Source organism: Lethenteron reissneri, chromosome 48, assembly GCF_015708825.2.
Source record: "Lethenteron reissneri isolate LAM-NWPU_2019-01 chromosome 48, ASM1570882v1, whole genome shotgun sequence".
Taxonomy (NCBI): domain Eukaryota; kingdom Metazoa; phylum Chordata; class Hyperoartia; order Petromyzontiformes; family Petromyzontidae; genus Lethenteron; species Lethenteron reissneri.
This window is the reverse complement of record NC_083826.1, coordinates 6616105-6639584: the sequence shown is the minus strand read 5'-3', so window position 1 is coordinate 6639584 and position 23480 is coordinate 6616105. Positions and strand designations below refer to the sequence as shown.

Below are 23480 nucleotides of genomic sequence, written 5' to 3'. Positions count from 1 at the left end.
ATCCATGTGGAATGTCACAACGGGGCGATCGGAGCAGGGCCCCCCCCCCCTCCAATGTTTTTTTTTGTTACGCCCGGCTCCGCGAGGCACATCCCCCAACGTGGTCAAAGGGAGTGCATCGCGACGGGCGAACTTGTCGCTGCGGATCGTCGCTTGCTGGCACATTCCAAAAAGCTACGAGATATCCGATGAATAAAATATATCGATTACCCCCTGCCGATTGTCAGCTCGAGCATGCGCCTAATCGGATAATACAAAAATAGCTGTGGGGGGGGGGGGGGGGACAGGCGTTATTCTCCACGTGTGCCGCTGGACGGGAGTCGATAGGCGGGGTCTCCGTGACCCCATCGGCATCATCAGCCGTGTCAGGCTTGTAAGGGGGTTTCCTGCCTTCGAAAAGAGGCAGGATGTGGGGGGGGGGGCAACATTTGAAAAGGGGTCCAAGTATTCAGCTAAAGTAAAGTGAGTCAATGAGAATTTGGAAATGGGCTCAGCTCTACTCTAAATCACTGTGATAAAAAAAGAACTGCTCCACCATTTAAATAGACATGCTGTCCTGGTGGCAGAGATCCTGGGAGGTTCTAATCGAGGCTTTGGCTGTCTATGATGATTCCAGGTTCTCAAGTGTCGTGAGTTGATGGTCTGGTCATAGATGACTGCACAAAAAAAATCGTAATAATTAACGTACTTTTTTCATTTAATTTGCATGCGTTCCAGCTCTAAGAATTTGTATATATGTATAATACCGGTTGCATGCCGTGCAACAAGCATTTCTCTGTAACAGGGCTAGGAGGAAAGTGTATGGATAAAATAGTCACTTGAAGGGATCTCAAATATACTTCTGCAACATCTCGTTCTGTAGGTCACTTACTACCATGAGGTGATGCAATGCTCTGCAAGAATGACAAACAAGCACTTTGTCTCATCACATGAAACTGACGTAACAATTGTAATACAATGGGGATGGGGGTAAAGACACAAACAATTTAATGTACATGATGCATTGCCCGTTTTAAGAGATGTATTGTACCTTTAATCTGCTAATGTGCAAGTACAAAATATTTGTTTCCCCCAAAAACATCGAAAAAATTATTTATAATAGATGCCTGGGTCAGATCACCACGTAAGTACAATGCCAATGTGTGTCGTACACCACCCTCCACCCGACACAACCAAGCAGATAAATCAAGTCGTCAATTAAAAAAAACTCGCCAATTGTATCAATGCCTCAGTACACTGGCGTTGTGTGTCGGAGATAAATCCCACAAAATGTGATAATTTGAAATCAAGTGACCTGGTGATTTTTTTTTTGTCACGATGGACGTTGATCGGTCAACGTTAACTGTACCTGTGTGCGAACTGGTAGGTGCAGAGGGTTGGAGTGCAAATCCTGGTGTAGAAAATTGCGCACATCAGTCATTTTCCAAGGCTGTATATGACAGACAAGTGGGCACGTGACAACGCACTGAACCATTTAATTAAAATCGAATTTCTTATGATCACGTTATACATACACATTTTTCAAGACGTATGTGTGTAAGAATTTACGATTTACCATTCTTCAAAATCACACCACTGCTAATGATTCATAATTGACCTTTGAGTCCAGCCACGTAAATGATCGTGTCGTTTACAGGACCCTCCACCACCCGACAAGGCCAACCAAATTAATTTGTCACGAACTTACAAGCGTTTAACAAGGCGTCGATTATAATAGTTTCAGCTCACAGCGGTTGAAGTTGAAGAACGGTTTTCAAAATCCAGTTTATCCGATTAATACTACAATAATTGCATCAAATTGCTAACTTTGGTTAGATACTAATTGTAGATACTAAATGCGTCTAATTGCTACCTTTGAATGCGAGAATTGTTAACTTGTTGCCATGACCAACCCTCCAGCAAAACGCCACTCATCCTTTTCCATGTTTGAACACATGGCGGTTATAGCTACGAGAAATGTGCACGTGGTTTCGCAAGGAGCCTACAATAAGAGCCTCAGTTCTGCCAAGGTGTAGGAATTGCACTGGAGGTGAGTGATACGTGCCATGGAATATTCCGCAAGTGGAAAGAACAGCACGTGCTTTCAAAGGCTGTCTGGTTGAGCCTTTGTGTGGCCTCCTTGACAACGGTTATTTTCTCGTAACTCTTAACAACAAAAAAGTTCGGCTGCCTGCGTTGGGTTTTTTTCGTGGCCCTCCGGCGTGTTTATTTCGGGTCGCGCCCTGTTTACAACATTTTCGGCGCGATGTCCGACGTTTAACTTGCGCGTGTCCCGGTGAGGCACGTGACGAGAAACGTCAGACATCACGCCGAGTGACAGGCGCTGCAATCTGAAAACACGCCGGAGAGCCGTGAAGTTGCGGTTATTAAATGCAGGGATGTAGAATGTATCATAATTGTTGAATGGTTGGAGAGCCGTTGATGCCAAATTAATTTTCATTCACCGAGTGATAATAAAATAAGACATCTTGGTATCTACGTGACTTTACCGAAAGACCCAAAGAATATGGTTTCAGGTTACGTGAATTCGATTGAAATTGTTTTCATGATTTTAATATTGCACGGTATAATTACAACAAAAAATGACTCAACATGAAATACAACAGAGTATGAGTGCGATCGATGAAGACACAAACAACTGTACAATTTAACTTGTTAATGATATAATGCCCTGGGAACAAGGTATAGGGCGGATACGTGACAAGGTAAGAAGATATGTGAACTTCAAAAGAAAGATTACAGTTACACCGTGCCAACAAATATTGCACTGCGTGTGTGGATGGTTAATTGATTTCGGGGCAGACGTGCGATATTCTGCTTTATACAATAATGTCCATGTGCAGTGCGACTGGCAGAGGTGAAAGAATGTACGTGCGGGACATTTAAACGAATGGTCTCAATTCGAGGACGGATTTGGTTCGAGAATCAATAGTAAGAAGAGAAAAAAATACTTTTTATCTAATATAGCGGTCACTAGTAGCCTGTAGAGATCACATTAACCCATTAAAAACAACACGGAAATACAAAACAAAAAACATTACCGTGAGCTTGTGAATCAATATTTATCGATGAATCGACGTGCAATTATGGCTCACGGCGTGCGGTTCGTTTACAAGCTAAATTTGAGACAACCACCTTTTAACGTTTATTGTTTGTGGTTGCGCCATTCAAATCAGATCAACACGTGTCAATTCTTTGTACGTGAATAGCACGCAACGGTAAGCTAAGCAAGCCGCATAACTTTTGCCCGTGAACACAACAACGCATTGTGGGGGGGGGGGCGGTCAAAATCAACTTGGAAAAAAAGTGCATCCCATGCTCACCGTTAAACTTACACGAATGCAGCCTTGCCAATGAATTCGCTTTTTTTTCCGCCCCCCCCCCCCTCCTCCTACACCGCCCCCCCCCCCACCCCGCGCCGAATCGCGCCTCGTGCCTTACACGCGTCGCTTGTTGGCGCACGGCGGCGCAAAGCCGTTACCTGTGAATGTGTTGTAATGTTTTGGAAAATCACCTCGGCCAAGACCGGGAGCTGCGCTTAAAAAAATGCCGTTGCTGGTTTTTTGCTGCCGCGTGAGTCAGTCAGGAGCGGCGCGGCCCACAATACGCACTTGTGTTCGACCCAACACCGCCATCCCTGCAGCCACCTACCCATGGGTGTCACGGGAGTCTGGGCAGCCCCCAAAATGTTTTCGCATGGGCTAAGAGACAACCCCCAAAATGTTTAGATATGTCTAAGCAACACCCACCATTCCCCCCTCCCATTTTTTTTTAGAACATGGCTATGAGAGACAATGAGAAAATGTTTGTACGTGGCGCAGGTCATTTTACAGCTGCAAATCGAACGAGGGTTAAACTGCGATTGGATATGCGCATTGCGTCGTGGTGTTTGCGATGGCGAGTCGTACATGTTCGCGAGGCAGGTGTGGTTATGCATGCATAGCGTGCTATATTAACACAGCTGACGAATTGGACAAACGGAACTCGACCCCGCAATCAACCCCCATCACCCCACATAAGCAGTTTGGAACCCCATTAGGCGAAATTAGGGTTGATGGCACGTAATTTATCTAGCAGTCATCTGAAACGGACTCTTCTTCTGCCGACAATTGCTCTAATGGAGTATTGACATCCATCGAAACATAGGCGTGTGCAGTTTTTTTTGTATATTTACAGTGCAAGCTATTTCGTCTGCGGTTGTCCGTGTGCTGCCTGCGTGTGCGAAATGACGTGGTGCATGGGGCATCAGCGCGACGTGTTAGTGCACCGCGCTTCCAAAACCCGGCGGCCTGCGTTTGATTCCTCTACGTGGCTAACCCCAGCGGTTGTTATCTGAACCGACCCCTGGGCCTCCCCTAGCTTGACTCCGTTTTGAGTGAGTACCTGCCGCGATGTGTAATCATTAGCAAGGAGGAGACAAAGACGACCGGGCCTTGTGCTTGCAATACACCTCCGTCGCACGTGCCGTTCCGGCCTTTATAGGTGCTTCACGAACAGCACTTGCCCCAAAGGGCCTGCGTATGCTCTATCGGGGAACTTTGTCTTCGTGAGATGACATATCAGTTAGCGCACCGTGTTATGATCTCGGTGACCCTCGTTCGTTTCCTGGCCACGCTTGCTACAGTAACTGCCAATTATCTGAGCTTGACAGGTTGATCCAACACACTATGAGTCGCTGGTCTGATGAGGTCAATGCCAGCACTGGCAATGACCACAATGCTTGGTGTGCTTGCCAGCCAAAACACAACAAAAAACAGAACAGTGCCATAGTTTTTGAACAAAACTTTCTCCGAGTCTCGACGTCCCTATGGCTAAAGGGGAGAAAATTGTGATTGTGTTTTTTTTATGGAGTATATAGGCCAATAAATGTTACGTCTGTCCATGTGTGGCCGTCTATCCAACAATACCACTCGTCAAGTTCAAATCAAACCACTGAGGGCGTTTGGTATTTGCGCCGTTCTTAGAGCGCGAGGCTATCGGTAAGGAACGAGAAACTTGCATGGACGGGTAGAGTCGGCTGCCAGTGGGGGCGATGTTGCCTTGTAGTTTTGCTCAATTAAGTAACACGAGGGCAATTTTCTTATCCGGCAAGTCCACTAAAACAAACTTAACAGCATCCCAATACCAAGTCATAAATGGGCGTACCTTTGTGGATAGAGCTGGCACTGCAATACCTTTCAAAATATTTTCGGAACAAATGTAACAATATTAAGTGGTGTATCAGTGCGATAAGCACTGATACACCCCTCCCCCCCCTCCACCCTGCCAGAGGTTAGATGATGAATGTATGCAAATCATGGCTACAATTCGATTCGAGAAATCGATTTTTTTTGTTAACATCAAAGTAAGATAAATGGTAGCAACTTCTCGTGGCTAGTGTGAATCCATTACATCCCACGCACATCCGTTGACCCACTGCTAGTTGAGGACTTTTCCCCTGCTATCACCATACGAGTGATATATTTTCGTGTTATGAGTGCAGTGGTGATGCAGTGCTTAATACACTGTAGTATGATCCATTTTGACCTGGGTTCAATTCTAAGCTGTGGTGCGTGTTCAACCCAGCCTCAATTGAGCACCTGGTGTAGTGTACACTCATCAGTGCCACACGAACGCTTTTCCAGCCTTAACAGGTGCTCACCAACAGCACCAGTCCCAAACCAAAAGGCCACGTGGTTCAACGGTGGATTGTGTATTTGCGTGTGTTCACGGATGCACATGCATGATCGGTTGTGTGCGACCAATATTATCCACAACAGAGGTTTTTGGGTTAGTTCCTTGTCGAAACAGGAGGGGGATTTCTCCACAACTTTGGCTGTCCGCCTGATGATGCTGGTTGAATTGTAAGTGTTGTAGGTTTACTCTCCGACACACGGCAGTGGTGTACTAATAAGAAATTGGCATGTTTTGTTTACATGACAAACCTTACTAATTGATTCTAGATTTGAAGCTTTCGTGACTGCAAGGATTCATATTCCTAGGTTTTTTCGGTAAAGTCACGTAGGTATTTTTATTTTATTTTTATTTTACTTTTATTAATTTTAAATTTTTACCTTACTAATTGACTTTGTCGGGTGGTGGCGTGTTTAATGATACATTTCTATTCATGCAATCTAACCCAAAAAAACTCTATTACGCAATAATTTTTTACCTGTGTGTGTGTGTGTTTGGCAGAATGGCATTTACCTCTTTGGCATTGGCAGTAGAGGCACAGCAGTCTCCGCGGTCGTACTGGCAGTAGGCCCGGTTATTATGAGGATCACACCAGCCATCCCCTTTAAAGGTATCCTGCAAATATAATGAGCGAATGCATCAGAAACGACGCAACTTCACACTTATTCTTTCATATGGTAGCATGAAATTGCACGGGCAAATATTTTTCATTATTATTATCTCGTGCATATGTTGAACGTCATACATTTGGTGAGACTTCTGGTTTAAACACTAATATGCTATAGGTTAGAACGAGTCAATGTATTCACCTTTATTGTGGTTACTGGACCAGAACCAGAAGCTACAGTTGAACACCGTGTAAAATCATCGAAAAACTACAGTAGTACAGATATATTTTACGGCTTCAAATTCAGGGCAGACTTCAGGATAAGTGAAGAACAATAACATAATTTACTTGTTGCATGCCTACTTGGCCAATTCGAAACAAAATGTTTTTTGCTTATATTTTCATCTCATGTATGGATGTTGAATTCACACCGTATGTATCCAACCACGATAATCAGAGGTGCGGGGAAAGGACAACAAACTAAACATGATTTAAAAGTGCATAGCTCCAGTGGACTTCCTAATATCGGAAGGAAGAGCGTTCCAGACGGCCGCAAAAGCGCATCTGAAAGTGCGCGATGCGGTGACCGTCTTCGTTCGATAGTCAGCCAGCTGTTCGATGGGAACAGCTAATGAAATGTTGAATCTTAAATAGTCTATGAAATACCGCGGCTGAATAAGGGCCTCCCAACACAGTGAGGGCGGAAGGGGATAATCCAACCATACTTCGCCACAATGGTCAGTGCAGTTTGGCGAAGGCGGCGGGAGTTGGGAGGGGTGGGCCGCGTAGATAAGGACGGTGGAACGTAGAAGTGAAATACAAGCAACGGAATTTGCTGCGCCACATTTTGACACGTCGAGTTAAATGTCCTTTATTTCAGTCAGGGTCATAATGAGCATCTAAAACAAGGCCACGCATCGATTCGCCCTTTAAATTGCACTGAATTAGGCACGGCTCCTGAAGAGCCTCGATCGTGCGAGCTTGGGTGACCGCCGTGCTTGTAAGACGTGTGCAATAGGTATCGCAGTCAGCAGAGGACAGTGCAGCAAAATTAATTGCTATTCTGCTGCTCCCTCCACCTTCACTAACTCGGACTGACCAGCACGATAAAGTACGGGGCCTCATCGACTTACGAACATTCTACTTATGAACTTTAAAAGATACGAACAAACATGTCCGTATGTCCAGTTGCATGTTTGAATCCAGAGTCGTAAGTTCAACCGCCGCGCGTAATAGACGGCGGTGGTTCTCCGGTGTCGTCACCGAGCCTTCCCCGCTGTGCGGCTCACTACGACGTTTTCCGTGCATTTCACGAACATTATCAACCCCCATCGTGTCTCAGAAGCGTAAGAGCGGTGAAAGTGTTGAAGGTGGTAGTAAGAAGAACCAGTGGCATCTACATCTACATGAGATTATACAACTTTGAAAGCCATTCCCCGTGTTTAGAGTACATGCCGTACATGTTTGGAATCAACGGGAGAAAAGTTGAGATTTACGAACAAATCGACTTGCATACAGACCTCTGGAACCTAACTCGTTCGTAACTCGAGGAGTCCCTGTTTAGAGAACATAACCCCCCCCCCCCGCCCGTGGCTAGCCAGGCATGGGGGACCCCCACCCCCCTTCAGCCAACAGTGCATTGGCAATAACAGAGGCGGTTACGTGCAGACCACTTGGAAAAGCGCGACCACTACACGTCAAATCGTTTGAACTCGCAACCCCTACGTGCCCAGTCGAGGGGCTCGCGCAAAAACAACAACAACAGCGCGTACAACTCGGGAGAGAAGAGAGAGGGGGGAGGGGTGGTGGGTGAGGGGCACGGAAGGATGAGCCCCCCCTTTTCAATCGTAATCTCAGCGCGGGGGGGGGGGGGGAGGGCGCTAAATAGCCGTCAGATGAAAGAGCCCGGCCACTCGGGGGCAGCACGGTTATGTTTTGGCAACGAAATGAAATATTAAGGGGGGAACAATTGGTCCCACTAGAAGCCCCCCGCCACCCCCCCCCCCCCCCGCTGAAACTCGAGAGAGGCACGCATGATTTTTGGTCATAGTCTTAGGTTTTTTCGGTAAAGTCACTTAGGTAAAAAAATTTAAAAATAATAAAAGTAAAATAAAATAAAAATTAAATAAAAATCACGACGTTTCGGAGGCAACACAAGCTTCCGTCTTCAGGTGGAACCGTCACAGCACGCTTGCTGTATCAAGTACTTGCTGTATCAAGTACCTGAAGACGGAAGCTTGTGTTGCCTTTTATAAATTTTTACCTACGTGACTTTACCGAAAAAACCTAAGAATATGAATCCTTGCAGTCACAAAAGCTTCAAATCTAGAATTTTGGTCATAGCGTCAGCGATCTGGAACTGGATCCGTAGCCCCGATTATCTTTTGACATTAAGAGCACGCAAAGTCGTGGCCCTGTCAGGCAATGTTCGGCCGTTCTGCTACGCGTCGGTGTGCTGCAGCGGTGTGCGCTGCATCGTACGTGTCATCACGTTGTGCGTGACAATTCACCATTCCGAATGGGGGTTCAACAAGCGCGGTGAGCTCATTTTTACGGGCGAGCTGCGTTCGTGATTTTTAAGAGCGACATTTTACTACCTCAGCTCGCATGTGGAACACTACATACAAAATATGGCAAGTCTTGAGCACAGCTTTCTCGTCAATAGTAGTAACTATAAATCATCAATATATCGTGATGGAAACGTTACGAAAATATAAGGGAAAGGTGGCGGCGGTGGCGGCGGTGGTGGCGGTGCAGCGGTTAGCGTACTGAAACTCTGAACACGATGGCACAAATCCGATTCCTGGCCACGGTCAACATCCACTGACCAACAGCGTGGACAGATGAACACCAGAGTGCTCTGACATTATTTGGCACGCGCGTAGGGCGAACGGATATGCACAAACAATTTCTACACGAGTGTGCAATGGAAGAACACGTGCAGAATGCTGTAATGAATACGGTTTTCACTCAAAGGTACCAATTGAAAATGCTCAACTCCCTCGTGTTGTGATACAAATCTCACGATAAACACTGGCTCCCTCGCGCCCAGTGACGGACAGCGAAGTGCGTTGCTGTGCAGTCTTGCAAGCGGCTAGGGGAGCGTGTTTTATGTTTTCCACCGGGAGAGTTTTTTCTCCCCTTGACTTCGTTTTTGGTTTGGTGACCTTCTGCCCCCCCCACCCAGCGCGAAGACGCACACACTTTCGACAAATAACAGTGTGTAGCAAAAAATGTTTTTTTGTTCCTGGGTAGTAAAACTTTGCTTTTGTGAGCATGACACAAAAGCAAAGTTAACAATCCACTCCATTGATAACACTGTGTAACGCATTTAATGTTTTTTTTTGTTCCTGGGACGTGTTATTTCCTAATTGCTTATGCCTCAAAAGAACAGAAAATTACTTTTATTCCCCAGAAACTTAGCTTTTGTGACCAGGACAGTGATATTTTGAAATTGACCTATTTTCAATCAGAAAACGTGGTGTGCATTTGTGCCATTCCTTCACGTAAAGTCCTGGTCACAAAAGCAAAGTTTGTGGGGAACAATAGCCATTTTCTATACCTTTGAGGCATAATCAATTAGAAAATGACACTACCCAGGAACAAAAATCGTGTTACATAGTGTCATTATCACGCCTGCCGCCGGCGTGAACCTCGTCACGAGCCCACGACGCTCCTTCACGAAGGAGTCCTCCTGAACGTTGTGAAAAACAGGGCGAACTGCCATGAGGTTTGTTGTTGTTGTTGTGTGTGTCGCTTCGCTGCCAGCCCTACGTTCCGGTCCGTCAGCGTGTGCCGGACGGCCGTGAGCGATGATTGTGCGTCGTGGTTTCCACCACACCTCCCCACACCCCCCTCGGGTTAACGAGACTTGCGCGAGGAGGTTCACCGGGCCCTGCGATCTTCTCGTCGTGTGTGTCGCCATCTCCCAGGAGGTAGCGCTATCAATTCCCGCTCGCACATTTGCCAGCGACTTCGTATTTTTTTTTGTCCGGGCGGTGGTAGAGAGGGGACGGGGGACGGGGGGGTCTTAGGAGAGCAATGTTTTATTTCAACAATATAATTGCCTCTTAACATTTTTGAAGAGCTGGTCACACGATACGTCGTTGGCTTTCGCTCGCAACTTTCCAGGTTTCATGAATGTGCTCAATACAACTTCGGTGTTCGCTATTTTAAAGCGGTCGCGTTCGACCGTTCGCCGCAGGTGTTCGATGTCGAGCTCCGGGGAGTTGAGCGCACTTAGTTTTGTCCCCCAGCCCGCCTGGGGAAAGCAGAAAACACTCCCCCAGATTTGGTGGTGGTGGTAGTGATGGGGCCATTCAACTCCAGGTGGGCAAAAACCAACTTTGCTCAGATGAACCAGCTGTTCCGTCTGCCTGTGTCATTCTTCATAAGTCTTGGGATGCTTACATCCTTGATTGATTACTTATATATGTGAAATGTCTTTCGCGTGTGTATTTTGGAGCATAACGTTGAGTTCCTCTCCGCAGGGATTGTTCTGTTACCTCTGGTTAACAGGTAACATTTTTGGCTGCGTGCTCTCCGTTCCGATGATCAGAGCCTTCTCTGGAAGCTCTCAGTCAACATCTGCTCAATAGGTCACTCCTTCTCCTCTGTTGCCCGTGAAATCTGGAACTCCCTGCCTCTTATCTAGCTCTGTGCTCAGCAGTTTTATCTTCTCTTATACCCATGACTGATCGCTCTATGTAAAACAAAATGTAGAACAGATGTACTCATATTTCTCTGTCTGTTTTGGATGGTCCCAAGTGACATCCTACTTTTTGTTGCAGCGTTTTGACATTCGGCCGTGTTTTCACACGGCGTAAATCCAAGTCACAGTGTGCATATGTACACCAGTGTAAAACATCGTACTTGACGTGGCTCATTGTTCCTTTTGATTTCAAGCGATACAAGATTGTCTCGAAATCTTCGATCAACCCTAAGTGATTATAGTTTCAGGCTCGCGTTGGCAGGCCCCACCAGTCTTCTGTCAGTTGAGATATGGCATCTGTGTGTAACTTCCTGAACATTTACGCCAATGGCCAAATCACGTGCAGTGTTGCCCCCATCTCGTCGGGTGTCAGAAAGAATTTGAGCCATGGCCGGAGCTTGTGTGAGACCACCAGCATTTCCAGGTCGTCATGGGCAGCTCTGGAGCTACGTGTTGGGCAGCAGAGTTCATCGCGGCAATGCTTCCACGTGTCCACTCCCTTGCCCTTTCACCGACCCATACCGAGCAATGTTGTGCGGTATGGTCAGACATCATCCGCTAGCTTGCACGACAACGGGGGTAGGCCCTCATCCGGCAGTGTATTGACAAATGGTTCAAGAGGACATCGGGGCTCTAGCTGCGGTTGAATGCAGGCCGCAACTAACGCACTCACGAATGAATGAGTCCTCCTGGAGCTTTATCCAGTACGTGTAGTCTACTGGGAGGGGGATGCCCTGCTCCAAGTTCGCAGGTGTTGTCACGACTCACGGCGGCTCGGCATTGTGCTTCAACAGCACGACATGAAAAGACTGCTGCGAAGTTGAAATGGGAAGCAAAAAGGGTAAAGGCGGAGCCCTGCAATTGCTTTGCTCACGTCACTGCTGCCAGAAGGGGGCAATCGCTCGGACCCTCTTAGAGGGTAAATTTTAGCCTACTCTTCCATGCCAGCCAGACGTCTTGGACGAGGTGGGAATGCCCGGAATTTCCCCCTCCAAACGCGACCTGCCGATCGACTTAACCGTGGTGTCACCCATTATTATGCTGCCGGGTGGACAGAGACGAGAAGGGGGTGGGAGGGGGGGGTGAGAGGATTGAACAAACTTGCAGCGTTATTTCAAACTGCAGCGTCGGGAGAATGTAATCAAAGCAGCGACCGCGCTGGATTGCAAGTCCAGCATTGTAGCCATTGCACCACATCGATATAAGTTGTACTTTTTTTTGTTTAAAAAGATGTGTGTGTGTGTACTCTCACAGTATTCCGCCGGAGAAGTTGGCAGGTGTGTAAAATGGGCTGCTCCCTGGCACGTCAGCCCCACAGTTGCACGTGTAATAAATGTTGGCCGCATCATCGCTCACAGCTGTACTGTAGCTTTCATCTCGGGTCAACGTGACTTGCTGGAGTTGATCCTATTAACCAAGAGCGGCGCGCCTGGCGCAGACACACGCATTATACACGGCGCGTGCATATTTAAATTGCAGAACGTCTCGCAGCAGCATTAAAAGCCTGTTTATGGGGTTTCGTGCGATGCCCTGATGGGTAACGCAGATAGATTTCTAACTGCCGCTGAGCCACTGAGAGCCACTGTAACCAGCTATGTGTGTGTAAGTGCTTCTTTGCTATCCGCATCTTTAAACCCAGGCTGCGCGCGTACAACTCATAGAGGCAGATGTTCAAAGTGCGGGCCTGCGATTTCTTGCACACACCGCTCCGCTTGAAATAAGACCCCTGCGTGAGCCCTTTTAGAGGGCACGTGGCCTACTCTTCCAAGTTTCCTGTGACCGCCCACGTCGTTGCATAATAGCATTGGCAAGTGCAATCTTTACGAAACTCCTATCAGTGGGGCCGTTCATGAGAGTCGTCTGATCACTGGCATGTGGGACCATAGAAGAACGGTACAACAATGCGTGTTGCTGTACTGCCCTCTGTTGCCGACGACGTAGTAGCCCCGTAGCCTCTAACATATTTCGCAGCGTGACAGTCGAACCATCCGAGCACTCCAGGCTCAGCTACGACTCGCTTCCAAGATCTGACAAGGTCGGGTGCATTCTGGGTGATTTGTTTGTTGTATGCTGGCACCAATGTAAAAGCATGCTGTTATCTGACTTGAGTTGGAGCTTTCGTGACTGCAGGAATTACTCTTTGGTTCTTTCGGTAAAGTCACGTAGAAAGAAAAAAAATCTAAATGTAATAATAGCATTACGACGTTTAGATTGCAACACAAGCAATCATCATCAGGTACAAATGAAAGAGTAAACAAAGCTAGTAAACTTAGAAATATAATGCAATACAACACAGAGAGTCGGCTAACATAACAGTCAACACCCTACCTGGTTGATTACGTTCTTCCAAAGATTGCTAAATTTGAGAGAGAGAGTCAAAACAAAGACACGGAGACACATAGACAGACACATAAGCATGTGTGTGCCTATGTGTGTGTCTCTCTCTCTGTGTCTCTGTGTTATCTGTTTGGGGCAGTGGTCCGCAGCTTAAGCAATTCAGAATTGATTGCATTGAATTTGGCACATCTGGCACTTATCTTCTGTGAAGCAGAGTATGTGTGTGCGCGTGTGCCTTTTGTCTTTGTGCATAAGCGGTGAGCGGTGGCGCAGCGGTTGATGAACCAAGTTTTAGTCCCATGGCTGACGTCAGCGGTGAGTAGCATCAGTATTGGTACATGTGCAGCCCATTGTCAAGCCGCTCCTCAATGAGGTCCTCCATGCAACCTCCAATTAGCACGGTTGGCTACGTACGGTGCAAAAACAAGTTCAACGTGCGTCAACGCAACCACGTAAAATCCCAGGCCGCGGGTCGACTCAGCCCATCAGTCATCCGCGACCGATTAAAATAAGTACCACTTTGTGGGCACGTCAGCAGTGGTTGTCCTACAGAAAAGACTAGACCCTGCCATAGGAATGTGGAATGTCCACCACTGACTCAGAGCTGTAAACAAGAGACGAGCACCAATGCCTGCCTCGATGTCTGTTTGAGGAGCAAATCACCTTTTGAACTTTTTCGAGTGCTGTTTGTTGGTGGCAACACATGGCTCTTTGTGCCTTTGAGCCCTGGTGCTCAGCAAGCCAACCCATGGCTCACGTGCAAGTGCTCACAGGGCCCAGTCTCCGCAACACCACGTCTATCACTAAGCAAGCATTTTGCCTTCAACCAAAAGCTCTTGCAAATGTTTTGAGAGCGGAGTCACGTTGACTTGCATCCACCAGGGGCACTACCATTCAGAGAATTGTTAGAAGAAGAAGAAAACTAACTTGACTTAAAGCTTTCGTGACTACAGGAATTCATATTTTTGGGGGTCTTTCGGTAAAGTCACGTGGATAATCTTCTTGGTTCTTTCGGTAAAGTCACGTAGAAGGGAAATAATAAAGTAATACAAATTAAACATAATAAAACATAACATTATTTTATTATTTCCCTTCTACGTGACTTTACCTAAAGAACCAAGAAGATGAATCCCTGCAGTCACGAAAGCTTTAAATCGAAATTTCACGTGGATAAGTTGAAAGAAAATAACAAAAAACGACGACGTTTCAATCGCAACACAAGCGGTCGTCTTCAGTATTGTGATTGAAACGTCATAGTTTTTTGTTATTTTATTTGAATATATCTACGTGACTTTACCGAAAGACCCAAGAATAAGAAAAAAAACCTAAACATGATTAATTACTCAATGGGAATGCTGCCAGTAATCTCGAAAATTCACCAATGTACCGGGGGAGTACATCTTTCCACCCCTGGAATGAACCACGCAGCACAGCAAGCAGCTGAAGAATGCGCGCACTCCGTTCTGGCTCTGTGAAAAATCTTCCTTAGGTCTGATGCGGTGTAGGGATATTCATTTACACAGCAGCTCTAGGGCATTTGGCCTTTGATTTCTTTAATTTGTCTCAGCGGCTTAGTGTCATGTTGTTGCGTACCCTTTAGCGTGACAGGTTAATTACACGAGCGGGGAAAAAGTAAAAAAAACATTCTCGGAAAACTTGTCTACTGGCAATCCGTCGAGTGTAACTCCGTAGCCGATTTTTCAAAATGCTTCTGCAGAGTGGACCCATCACGTGGCTGTTAACCGGGGTTGCCGCGACGTCTCTCGTACGATGCGATCATCGTCAGCCATGGCCAATCCACAGCTAGATTGGAGGCCTTTCCGAGCCACCGCAACCTCGCAATCCCCCGACGTAACAACCCACAGAGCACCCGCTCGTCTGACTGATTCCACCAATCCCTCATTATTCTTGACCATCCCACGCAAACCCACTTTACCCTTCTTGACAGAATGATATCATTAAATTAAACTTGCGTATGCTCTCTATTCCACCGCGTTCCCTCTTTCCGTCTCTCAATGTAATTCCACACGATATACGTTTCCACTAAATGACGATAATCATGAGATCCACGATATGGCTATCACTCATTCCCCATTCATACAATCCAGTAATCATCATTTACTGTCATCAATTTCGCTTTCACCATCTTCACGCATCGCAGATACGCCCGTTGATTCCTCTCATCTATTTTATTCACCTCATCTGCGCCATTACAGGTGAATTTCCAATAAATATGCTAAATTCCTCTTGATATGCAAATTCTGTTGTCAAGGCGCTCTTCTTCCCCCCTCCAACCCAGCTTAAATATACGCTCCAAGCTTGGTGGTGTTTCATTCTTCACCTGAGGACGGCTGCTTGCGTTGTGGCCGAAACGTCGTGAGAATTATTTTATTATGTTTTAATTTTATTAATTTATTACTTCCCTTCTACGTGACTTTACCGAAAGAACCAAGAAGATGCCCGTAAAATATTATCGTGCGTGCTGTTAATAGCATTGTCATTATTTTATGAAGATTAACTTAAAAGTTCTTCAGCTGCAGTTCACTTCACGTAAGCCCGCCGTGAAGGCGTTTTAAGGATCACAACTTTACAACCCATAACACTTAGAATGCACGTGTATTCCGTTACACGCGGTAAACTAAATACATCATTTTGTTGCCTGCGGTAAACGATGAGGTCATATAATGGCTGTGTCGTAAATTACTCTGAAAAACAAAGCACTCATTTAATGGGAAGAAAAAAAGAAAATCATTTAGAATCGTTAATTATTGAGCTTCAGAGGATACAAAGTGATTTTATTTCGCAATTAAAATTTATTTCGCAATAAAATAATTTTAAAAGAACTGTATACGAGCCACGATAATCACGATATAACGATATTGTGGCACGTCTTTGGCAAGCCGAGCACAACATTAACTTTCAGATGTAGAGCGTCACCGGCGGAGAACGACGACGCGCCGCCAATCGAGCGCATTCAGATCAAGTGACTTGCTCAACGGCTCCCGGCTTTTGGCAATAAAAAGTTTATCCTTCATTCTTTCTAGATTTGAAGCTTTCGTGACTGCAAGAATTCATATTCTTAGGTTTTTTCGGTAAAGTCACGTAGGTAAAAACATCACAATTTATGAAAATAAAATAAAACAAAAAATCACGACGTTTCGAAGGCAACACAAGTCTCCGTCATCAGGTGGGACCGTCACAGCCGAATTAGCTGTATCAAGTGAGGCAATGATTCAAGATGTAATCCCTTATAAGCAAGTTGAAGGGGGGGAGGAGAGGGGGGGGGGAAGCTCATCAGAATGTGGTAGCCAATGAATGGAAACGTATCGGGAGGGAGGGGGGCGGGGCTCAAAGACAGCACGGAGTGCTCAACACTTTTTTTCTCTTTAGGTTTTCACCTCGGAGCGATCTCACAGCCGCCGTGCCGTCGTCGGTTGGGATAATGGCTCGGGGCGATCGCGCGCTCGGTTCACGTGCGGTCCCCGTTGATGCGGGGGGGGGGGGGGGTGCGATGTCAAGGTGTTCTTAATTCAATATATGCGGCTGTAACTCTAACGGGTTACAGGGTAATTTGCTGCTCAAACACATAACTCACCGGGCCGTGTCCAGGGAGCCGCAAATTTGATTTTCATTATTTCACCCAAAGCAGAAGTTGCAATTGAAGGCCCTTATTTCAGCAAGGCTGCATTACATCTCGCCATGGTTAATTACTATATCACGCTGCACGTGACGATTATGGCTGTTGTCTAAGCAACGTTACAGTGCCCGGGCATCGCGTAATGATTTCGGAGTCGCGCTCAGCGAAAGTTGCTCTCGGAACTCTCAACAAAGACGCTAACGGTTCGTTGCGTTTCACTTGCGAGGGCGAGAGACAACGTTGATGGGGGCTGGCTCGCCACCTTATGAGGTACAAACAAAAACGGGACACATCGTGGGAAGGAGGAGAAGGTAAACTTCTAAGTAATTAACTGCAACGTAGTGTGGTATTACGCAACTGACAAAAACTGGGACTTTTGGAGAGTGTGTCCTAGCATGCCTCTCTTTCGTTCTCTGCCTCGTGGCTCAAACTCCCTCCATTCGGCCCAATATTAAGCGTTCTTTATATTAATTCGCCTTGAGGCATTAGTGAAAGGCGCCTTATAAATAAATGTAAATTATTATCATCATTATCATCATCATCATAATCAATTCTACGCGTCTTCAGGTTGTCAAAATTTTACTTTTTTTTGCCTCTTTGCCTCGTTCCCGTACAAGGCCACCAATTCCATGCCATTTAAGGATTTGCCAACTCTTTAGGTTTTCCCAGGATTGACCCTTTTTCAGGAGGTAGCTGCTGTCCTGGGCAAACTGTAAGTCTTCCCGGGACATTAGAAGTCCACGTTTTTTTGTTGGTTTGTGTAATAATGCACCACTCATAACGATGCACTGGCAATCAAGTTCTCCCGTCTGAGACTTAAATATTTTCATCAATTCGGCTGGAAAGGCTCCGTCGAGATCAGTGGCTCCGTCACAAACACCATCGGCAGCTGGCGGTGGTCGTAGTACATGGCAGGGTGGGAATGCGCAAACTCGCAAGACCAAAAAAATCGTTTATGCAGAAATACAAGCCAAAAGTTACCGCGCAAAAGAATGAACACTAAAATTCGCGCAAAGAATGAACACTAAAACAGTGCCTTCATACGAATCAAAAACGGTGTCAATAAAATCCCGTCACAGATGTTCACGAACTTACGTACAACGTCAGACGTAACGGAGCTTAGTTACAGCATTCCCAATGATGGCACAGGCGATCCTGCAGCGTGGCCTTCACACACATGGCTACAGAAGGTCAATTTGGAATATTAAGATTGATTATGAGGACACTCCAGAGGGTGGGTGCCGTGCAAGAGACCGTCCTGGAACTAGACTCCATCTAGGAATGATCACCGGGCAGAGGTCTCTTGGGTTTCTTGGATTCTTTAATGGATGGAGAACGTCAACTGAATGCTGAGCTGGTTTTACGAACATTGCAGGTGAATTTTGCCGAGTGGAGATCTCTGCGTAACTCCAGTGAGGCTCGACTAGTTTGGGATTAAAGCTCACAGCGATGAGTTCTTTGGCAAAATCTGCCAGCCGTATGATGAAGGGGATTTAGTTTACTCTTGTGATATTGTTAGGTAGTCTTCTTCCCAATATATGTCCTGGTTCTTGTGCAGCTCAGAGGTTGCAACCGTAATGCCACCCCATCTAAGCTTAGCACGAGGAGTGATTTAAAAAAGAAAATCTGAACCGTTCGGTGATGATGGTTGAGGCTTGGAGTTGTGGTATAACCGTAAGTACTGAGGCTCATCATCATCATGAGCAGCAGCAGCAGCACAAAGAACAGAATCAGAATCTTTATTTGGGCCGAAGGAATCCGAACCTCACCTCGCAAGACTTGATGCAATTCATGGTCGATGGGTCTGGGTACCACTTTTTCACGGCTGTGCAGATGATGTGCTGCAATAAAAGAAGGGGGTCGTCGGGGGTGGGGGCGGAGTGGGGGGGGCGAAAGTGGGGTGGGGTGAGCAAAATGTTTGTCAATGCAGAGCGGCGACTTCGCTTGGGGTTGGAGAGTTCACCGGGGTCACGTGCCAAGTGTCCCGCACGGTCGCCCCGCACAAGGCGTGGGGGTGGGGTGGGTGGGGTGGGGTGGGTGAGGTGGGTGGGGGGGGTGAGGTGGGTGAGGTGGGGTGGGTGGGGTGGGTGGGGAGTGAGGTGGGTGGGGTGGGGTGGGTGAGGTGGGTGGGTTGGGTGAGGTGGGTGGGGTGGGTGGGTGGTGTGGGTGGGGTAAGGTTGGTGGGGGTGGGTGAGGTGGGTGGGGGGGGTGAGGTGGGTGAGGTGGGTGGGGTGGGGTGAGGTGGGTGGGGTGGGTGAGGTGGGTGGGGTGGGTGGGGGGGGTGAGGTGGGTAGGGTTGGGTGGGGTGGGGGGTGAGGTGGGGGGGTGGGGAGGGGTGGGTGGGGTGGGGTGAGGTGGGTGAGGTGTGGTGGGTGGGGGGGGGGTGGGGGGGGGCAAGCGACCGTTTAGCATGAAACGCAGCCCCCCCCCCCCCGAAACGTAGCGGCGGACAGTCGAGGACGGACAGGACGAGAGACGTGGGTTAAATTTGTCGATGATCTAATCCGCGAACCGCCTTAAATATTCATGAGGCGAGATGAGGGATTGCAGAGGCCCTCGTCTTCCGTGGCGGGTTATCTCATTTGGCCGACGGCACTCCGCCATCCCCCAAGGACACCACCTGAATCATCCATCAACGTCTTGGGCTGAATGCGCTCACGGCAGCGGGCGCCCCGCCAAATGGCGCTGAGGCCCCTCCCCTCCTGCCTCGACCCACCCGGCACCGCCACCCCCCAACCCCCCCCAACCCCCCCAACCCCCCCCACCACCACCACTCGTGCTCTCTGTAATGCGCGCCCTAATGAATGTTCCCGGGCCGTGCCCTCTGCCCCGACGCCGCACTGGAACTAAAAAAAAAACAGGGAGCGGACCGAGAAAGCAAACGGGCAGATGAGGAGTGCGGGAGTGAGCATCTTCCTTCATTCGTTTAGGCAATGCATCCCTCCCCTGCCCCCCACCTTTTGTATAGTGTAGTGTATAGCAGTGTATAGTGTAGTATGTATGTTGAACTTCTTTCGCACCGTACGTAGCCAACCGTGCTAATCGGAGGTGCCGGGGAAGGACAACACACTAAACACAAGAAGCAGTTCTAAAAAATGTTTTTTTCAATCTAGATTTAAAAGTGCATAGCTCCAGTGGCTTCCTAATATCGGAAGGAAGAGCGTTCCAGACGGACGCAGAAGCGCATCCGAAGGCACGCGATGCGGTAACTGTCTTTGTTCGATGGCTAGTCAAGAGCTGATGCGAGGATGACCGGAGTTTGTGTGAGAATGGAACTCCCTCCCCAGGCAACTCTGCCTGGTCCCCTCTCGCGCTCGGATGTTTTCAAATCTCACCTCATAAACTCCCTCTTCAACTCCCTGCCTTGTGCATCCCCCTGAATTGTGCTCGCCTTTCTCTCCTTCCCTCGCTCGGTCACAGCCTGACCTGTCGCGTGAAGTTTTGTCTTCCGAGACATTTGTTCCCATATGGGCGCATCGCTAATGCGACTTGTTGTTGGTGGGTGTCCCGTGACTTAAATCCCATGGAATGATTTGAATACGAGGGCGAAACGAAACGAGGCGATGACCTTGGATGTTTAACCCGACTCCCAAAAAAATATACAGCAGCACGTTCTTGCAATCGGCTAGGTTTTTTTTTTGGCGACTGGCATCTTGCTCTGATGATTAAAACAAGATCGCTAAATCAATTTTTTTGCCGAACCCAGACTAAGCGTTAAGAACAGGTTCCTCTTAAAAACGGGACAATTGGGATTTCCCGTCCATCATTTAGTTGCCGATAAAATGTCCACTTACGCTCTGAGTAGATCAATCCTTAAAGGTTTACTGCGCATTTTGAGCGTCCGATGGTCATCGCGCGGTGTACTGTCCATTGTGAGTTCAGTGTTGAGAGAGGTAAAGGATTTCCATCGAATCTCATGCACCTGCATTTGTTCTTATCAAAAACATAATTCCGGCATTGCACAGTGATACCCCTACCACAGAGGCACAACCCATTATTCGAGGATATTATTCGGGGTGTGCTGGGTTGACAATTTTATTTTTGAGGCCGAGATGACTCTCCCTGCAGATGCACACCAAGGAAAGCCAGGTCTCCTTTAATATCGTGCTCCCTAAATGTAAAAACAACATCTCGGTTCTCTCCCTTCACTCCTCCTCATTATGCCCTTATCATGCCCAAAACACAGAGCAAACTTGCACCTGTGCCTAGCTCTCTTTTGCTGGCACCACTTGCCCCCCGCATGTTTGCGCTGTTTTTGGTATGTACGCCTTTTGGCGTCCTCTGGTCTAATACCGTTTGAGACGAGGCTCAAAAGAAAGCTGTCTCTGGTGTGGACCAATCAGTTTCGAGGACAATGCATATAGTATCAGAGCATGTTTTTGTTTGCATTCTGACCACAAGCATTGTGGTTAATGCAGACATGATTCCTTGTTAAAGTTTCAGTTTGGTGTTTTAAAATCTTAACACCTGTTTTGTTGCCAGAAAAAAGGGGAAAAACCTATCATATTTGTGTTTGTTGTTGTTGTTATTCGCTTACGAGCGTCACTTACCGCCTTTCTTAGTCGTGCAGTACTTCCTTTAAGGACCCTGCGCTCGTTCTCGATAATATCGATGTGTTTGCCTTCTGTTTTTGTTGTTGCTGTGCTCACGCAAGCATCCCGGAAAATCTCCCTTTGTCGAATAGGCGAGCAACTGGCCTGAACCGGATCGTCCGTGTAAACCAATAAAATCAACTCAAACTCAAGCCAGAAGCTATAACCGTAGCTGTAGTCTAACTCCTAACCTTGTACCTTAAAACCTCGACCCTTAACCTGAACCCATAGGCGGCGTTTGACTTCTATATTTCGGGGAAGGTGAGCAGGGGTTTGCATTGTTCCTCACATTAGGAATCGGGGGTGCAAATCATTAATTATTATTATTTTTATCTTACTTGTAAACTGCTGAAAATAATTCAACCAAGGTGTCCGGTTTGGGCGAGGTATTGGCCGCGCGCCCGTGCCCGCCACACAAACGCCACTCCCATGCCCAACCTCTAAACCTTTAACCCATAATCCTTTAACCCTACGCGCCAAATAAGGAAGTGGTCTCCCTTCAATAAATCGTCAAGCAATTGCTGAAGAGGCGGGCATTGGAAAGGACCGCTTGTGGTTAAGCAGAACCTGCGGGACGTCTGTGATCAGATACAATTCTGCTTTGTGATTGCAAACAAAAATCTGCTTGACAGTCTTGCCAGAGCCTCGGGTCTTTCTTTTTCTCTCTCTCTCTCACGCATTTTCAGGAACGGGGAGCGGTTTCTAGTTCGTTTCAATATGACTACTCGGCCCAGATAGATCATGAATCTGATTCCAAACAAGTTCAAATCTAATCCATGATTCCACAGTATGTATCAGGATTGGTCGCTTTGCTTTGATCCAGCACAGTTTGGATGAGATTTTAATTATAGTGGACGCATGATGTCGACGGTGATAATGATGGCGATTTAGAATGTGACATTTTTGTGTAAATGTGACATTACACCTCATGAAAAAAATAAACAAGCATGAAGACAGAACAAATAAGACATTAAAAATGAGACAACAAGGAATGATGGTTGAATCGACACATGATTACAAATCATGACAGAGTGCATTATTGCGTGTCTATGTTCTTTAGTTAGTGTGAAGAAATTGGAGTTACAGTGATCTGTATGGCAGGAAATGATTAAGTCACGTTTGCTGTTCCATAACCAACGACGGGTAACTTTTTCTTATTCACAATAAAAATTACGACGTTAATGTTTAGGGTTTAAAAACAAATATATATATACAGTCAGCGTCATTAAATTGTATCTTTGTCCCCGCACAATTCTGCTCAAACACCGCGCTGCGTGTGCGGAACTGGAAACGCGCGCGGTTTCGGTGACGCACTTCCCTGCGGACTTGAAACTTTTCGTCGTGCGCGAGAGGCTAAAGCTCGGGCGCGATCACCTGGCCGCGCCGCTGCCGTTGTCGAGACGTCATGTCACCTGGATTCGAGGCACGCTGACCCAGTAGGGCAGCTTCTCCGCCGACGTGTTCACGGGAAGCACCACGGGATCGTGCATCGGTTTGTTGCAGCTCGGGTTGCACTGAGCACCTGACAGGTAGACACGGACGTGAAGTATATTTATATTCTTAGGTTTTTTCGGTAAAGTCACGTAGGTGAAACATTTTAATTAAAATTAATAAAAGTAAAATAAAATAAAAATAACGACGTTTCGGAGGCAACACAAGCTTCCGTCTTCAGGTTGAACCGTCACAGCACGATAGCTGTATCAAGTGAGAGAAATTCCAAGAAAATAGTCCTTGTATATATCCTGGTTGAGGGTGGGTGGAGCCAAGGTAGGCCCTGAATATTATTTTTGTGAGGTTCGGTGCGGCTGAAGCACGCTGTTAGGAATGAGCCTTTGTTGTGTAAACTAGGTGCGGATGATGTAAAGGTGCGGATGATGTAAAGGTGCGTGTAAGAATATGAATCCTTGCAGTCACGAAAGCTTC

The 23480-nt window shown here is 47.0% G+C and overlaps 1 protein-coding gene across 1 annotated transcript in view; it reads right to left on the bottom strand.

Moving 5' to 3' along the window:
* Positions 1-23480, bottom strand: part of LOC133354584 (pappalysin-1-like) — a 126609-nt gene that overhangs the window by 8428 nt on the left and 94701 nt on the right. The window contains 4 exon segments of the mRNA XM_061571534.1: positions 1349-1390; positions 6187-6288; positions 18735-18806; positions 22970-23079. Coding sequence (XP_061427518.1) covers positions 1349-1390; positions 6187-6288; positions 18735-18806; positions 22970-23079 — 326 coding nt within the window.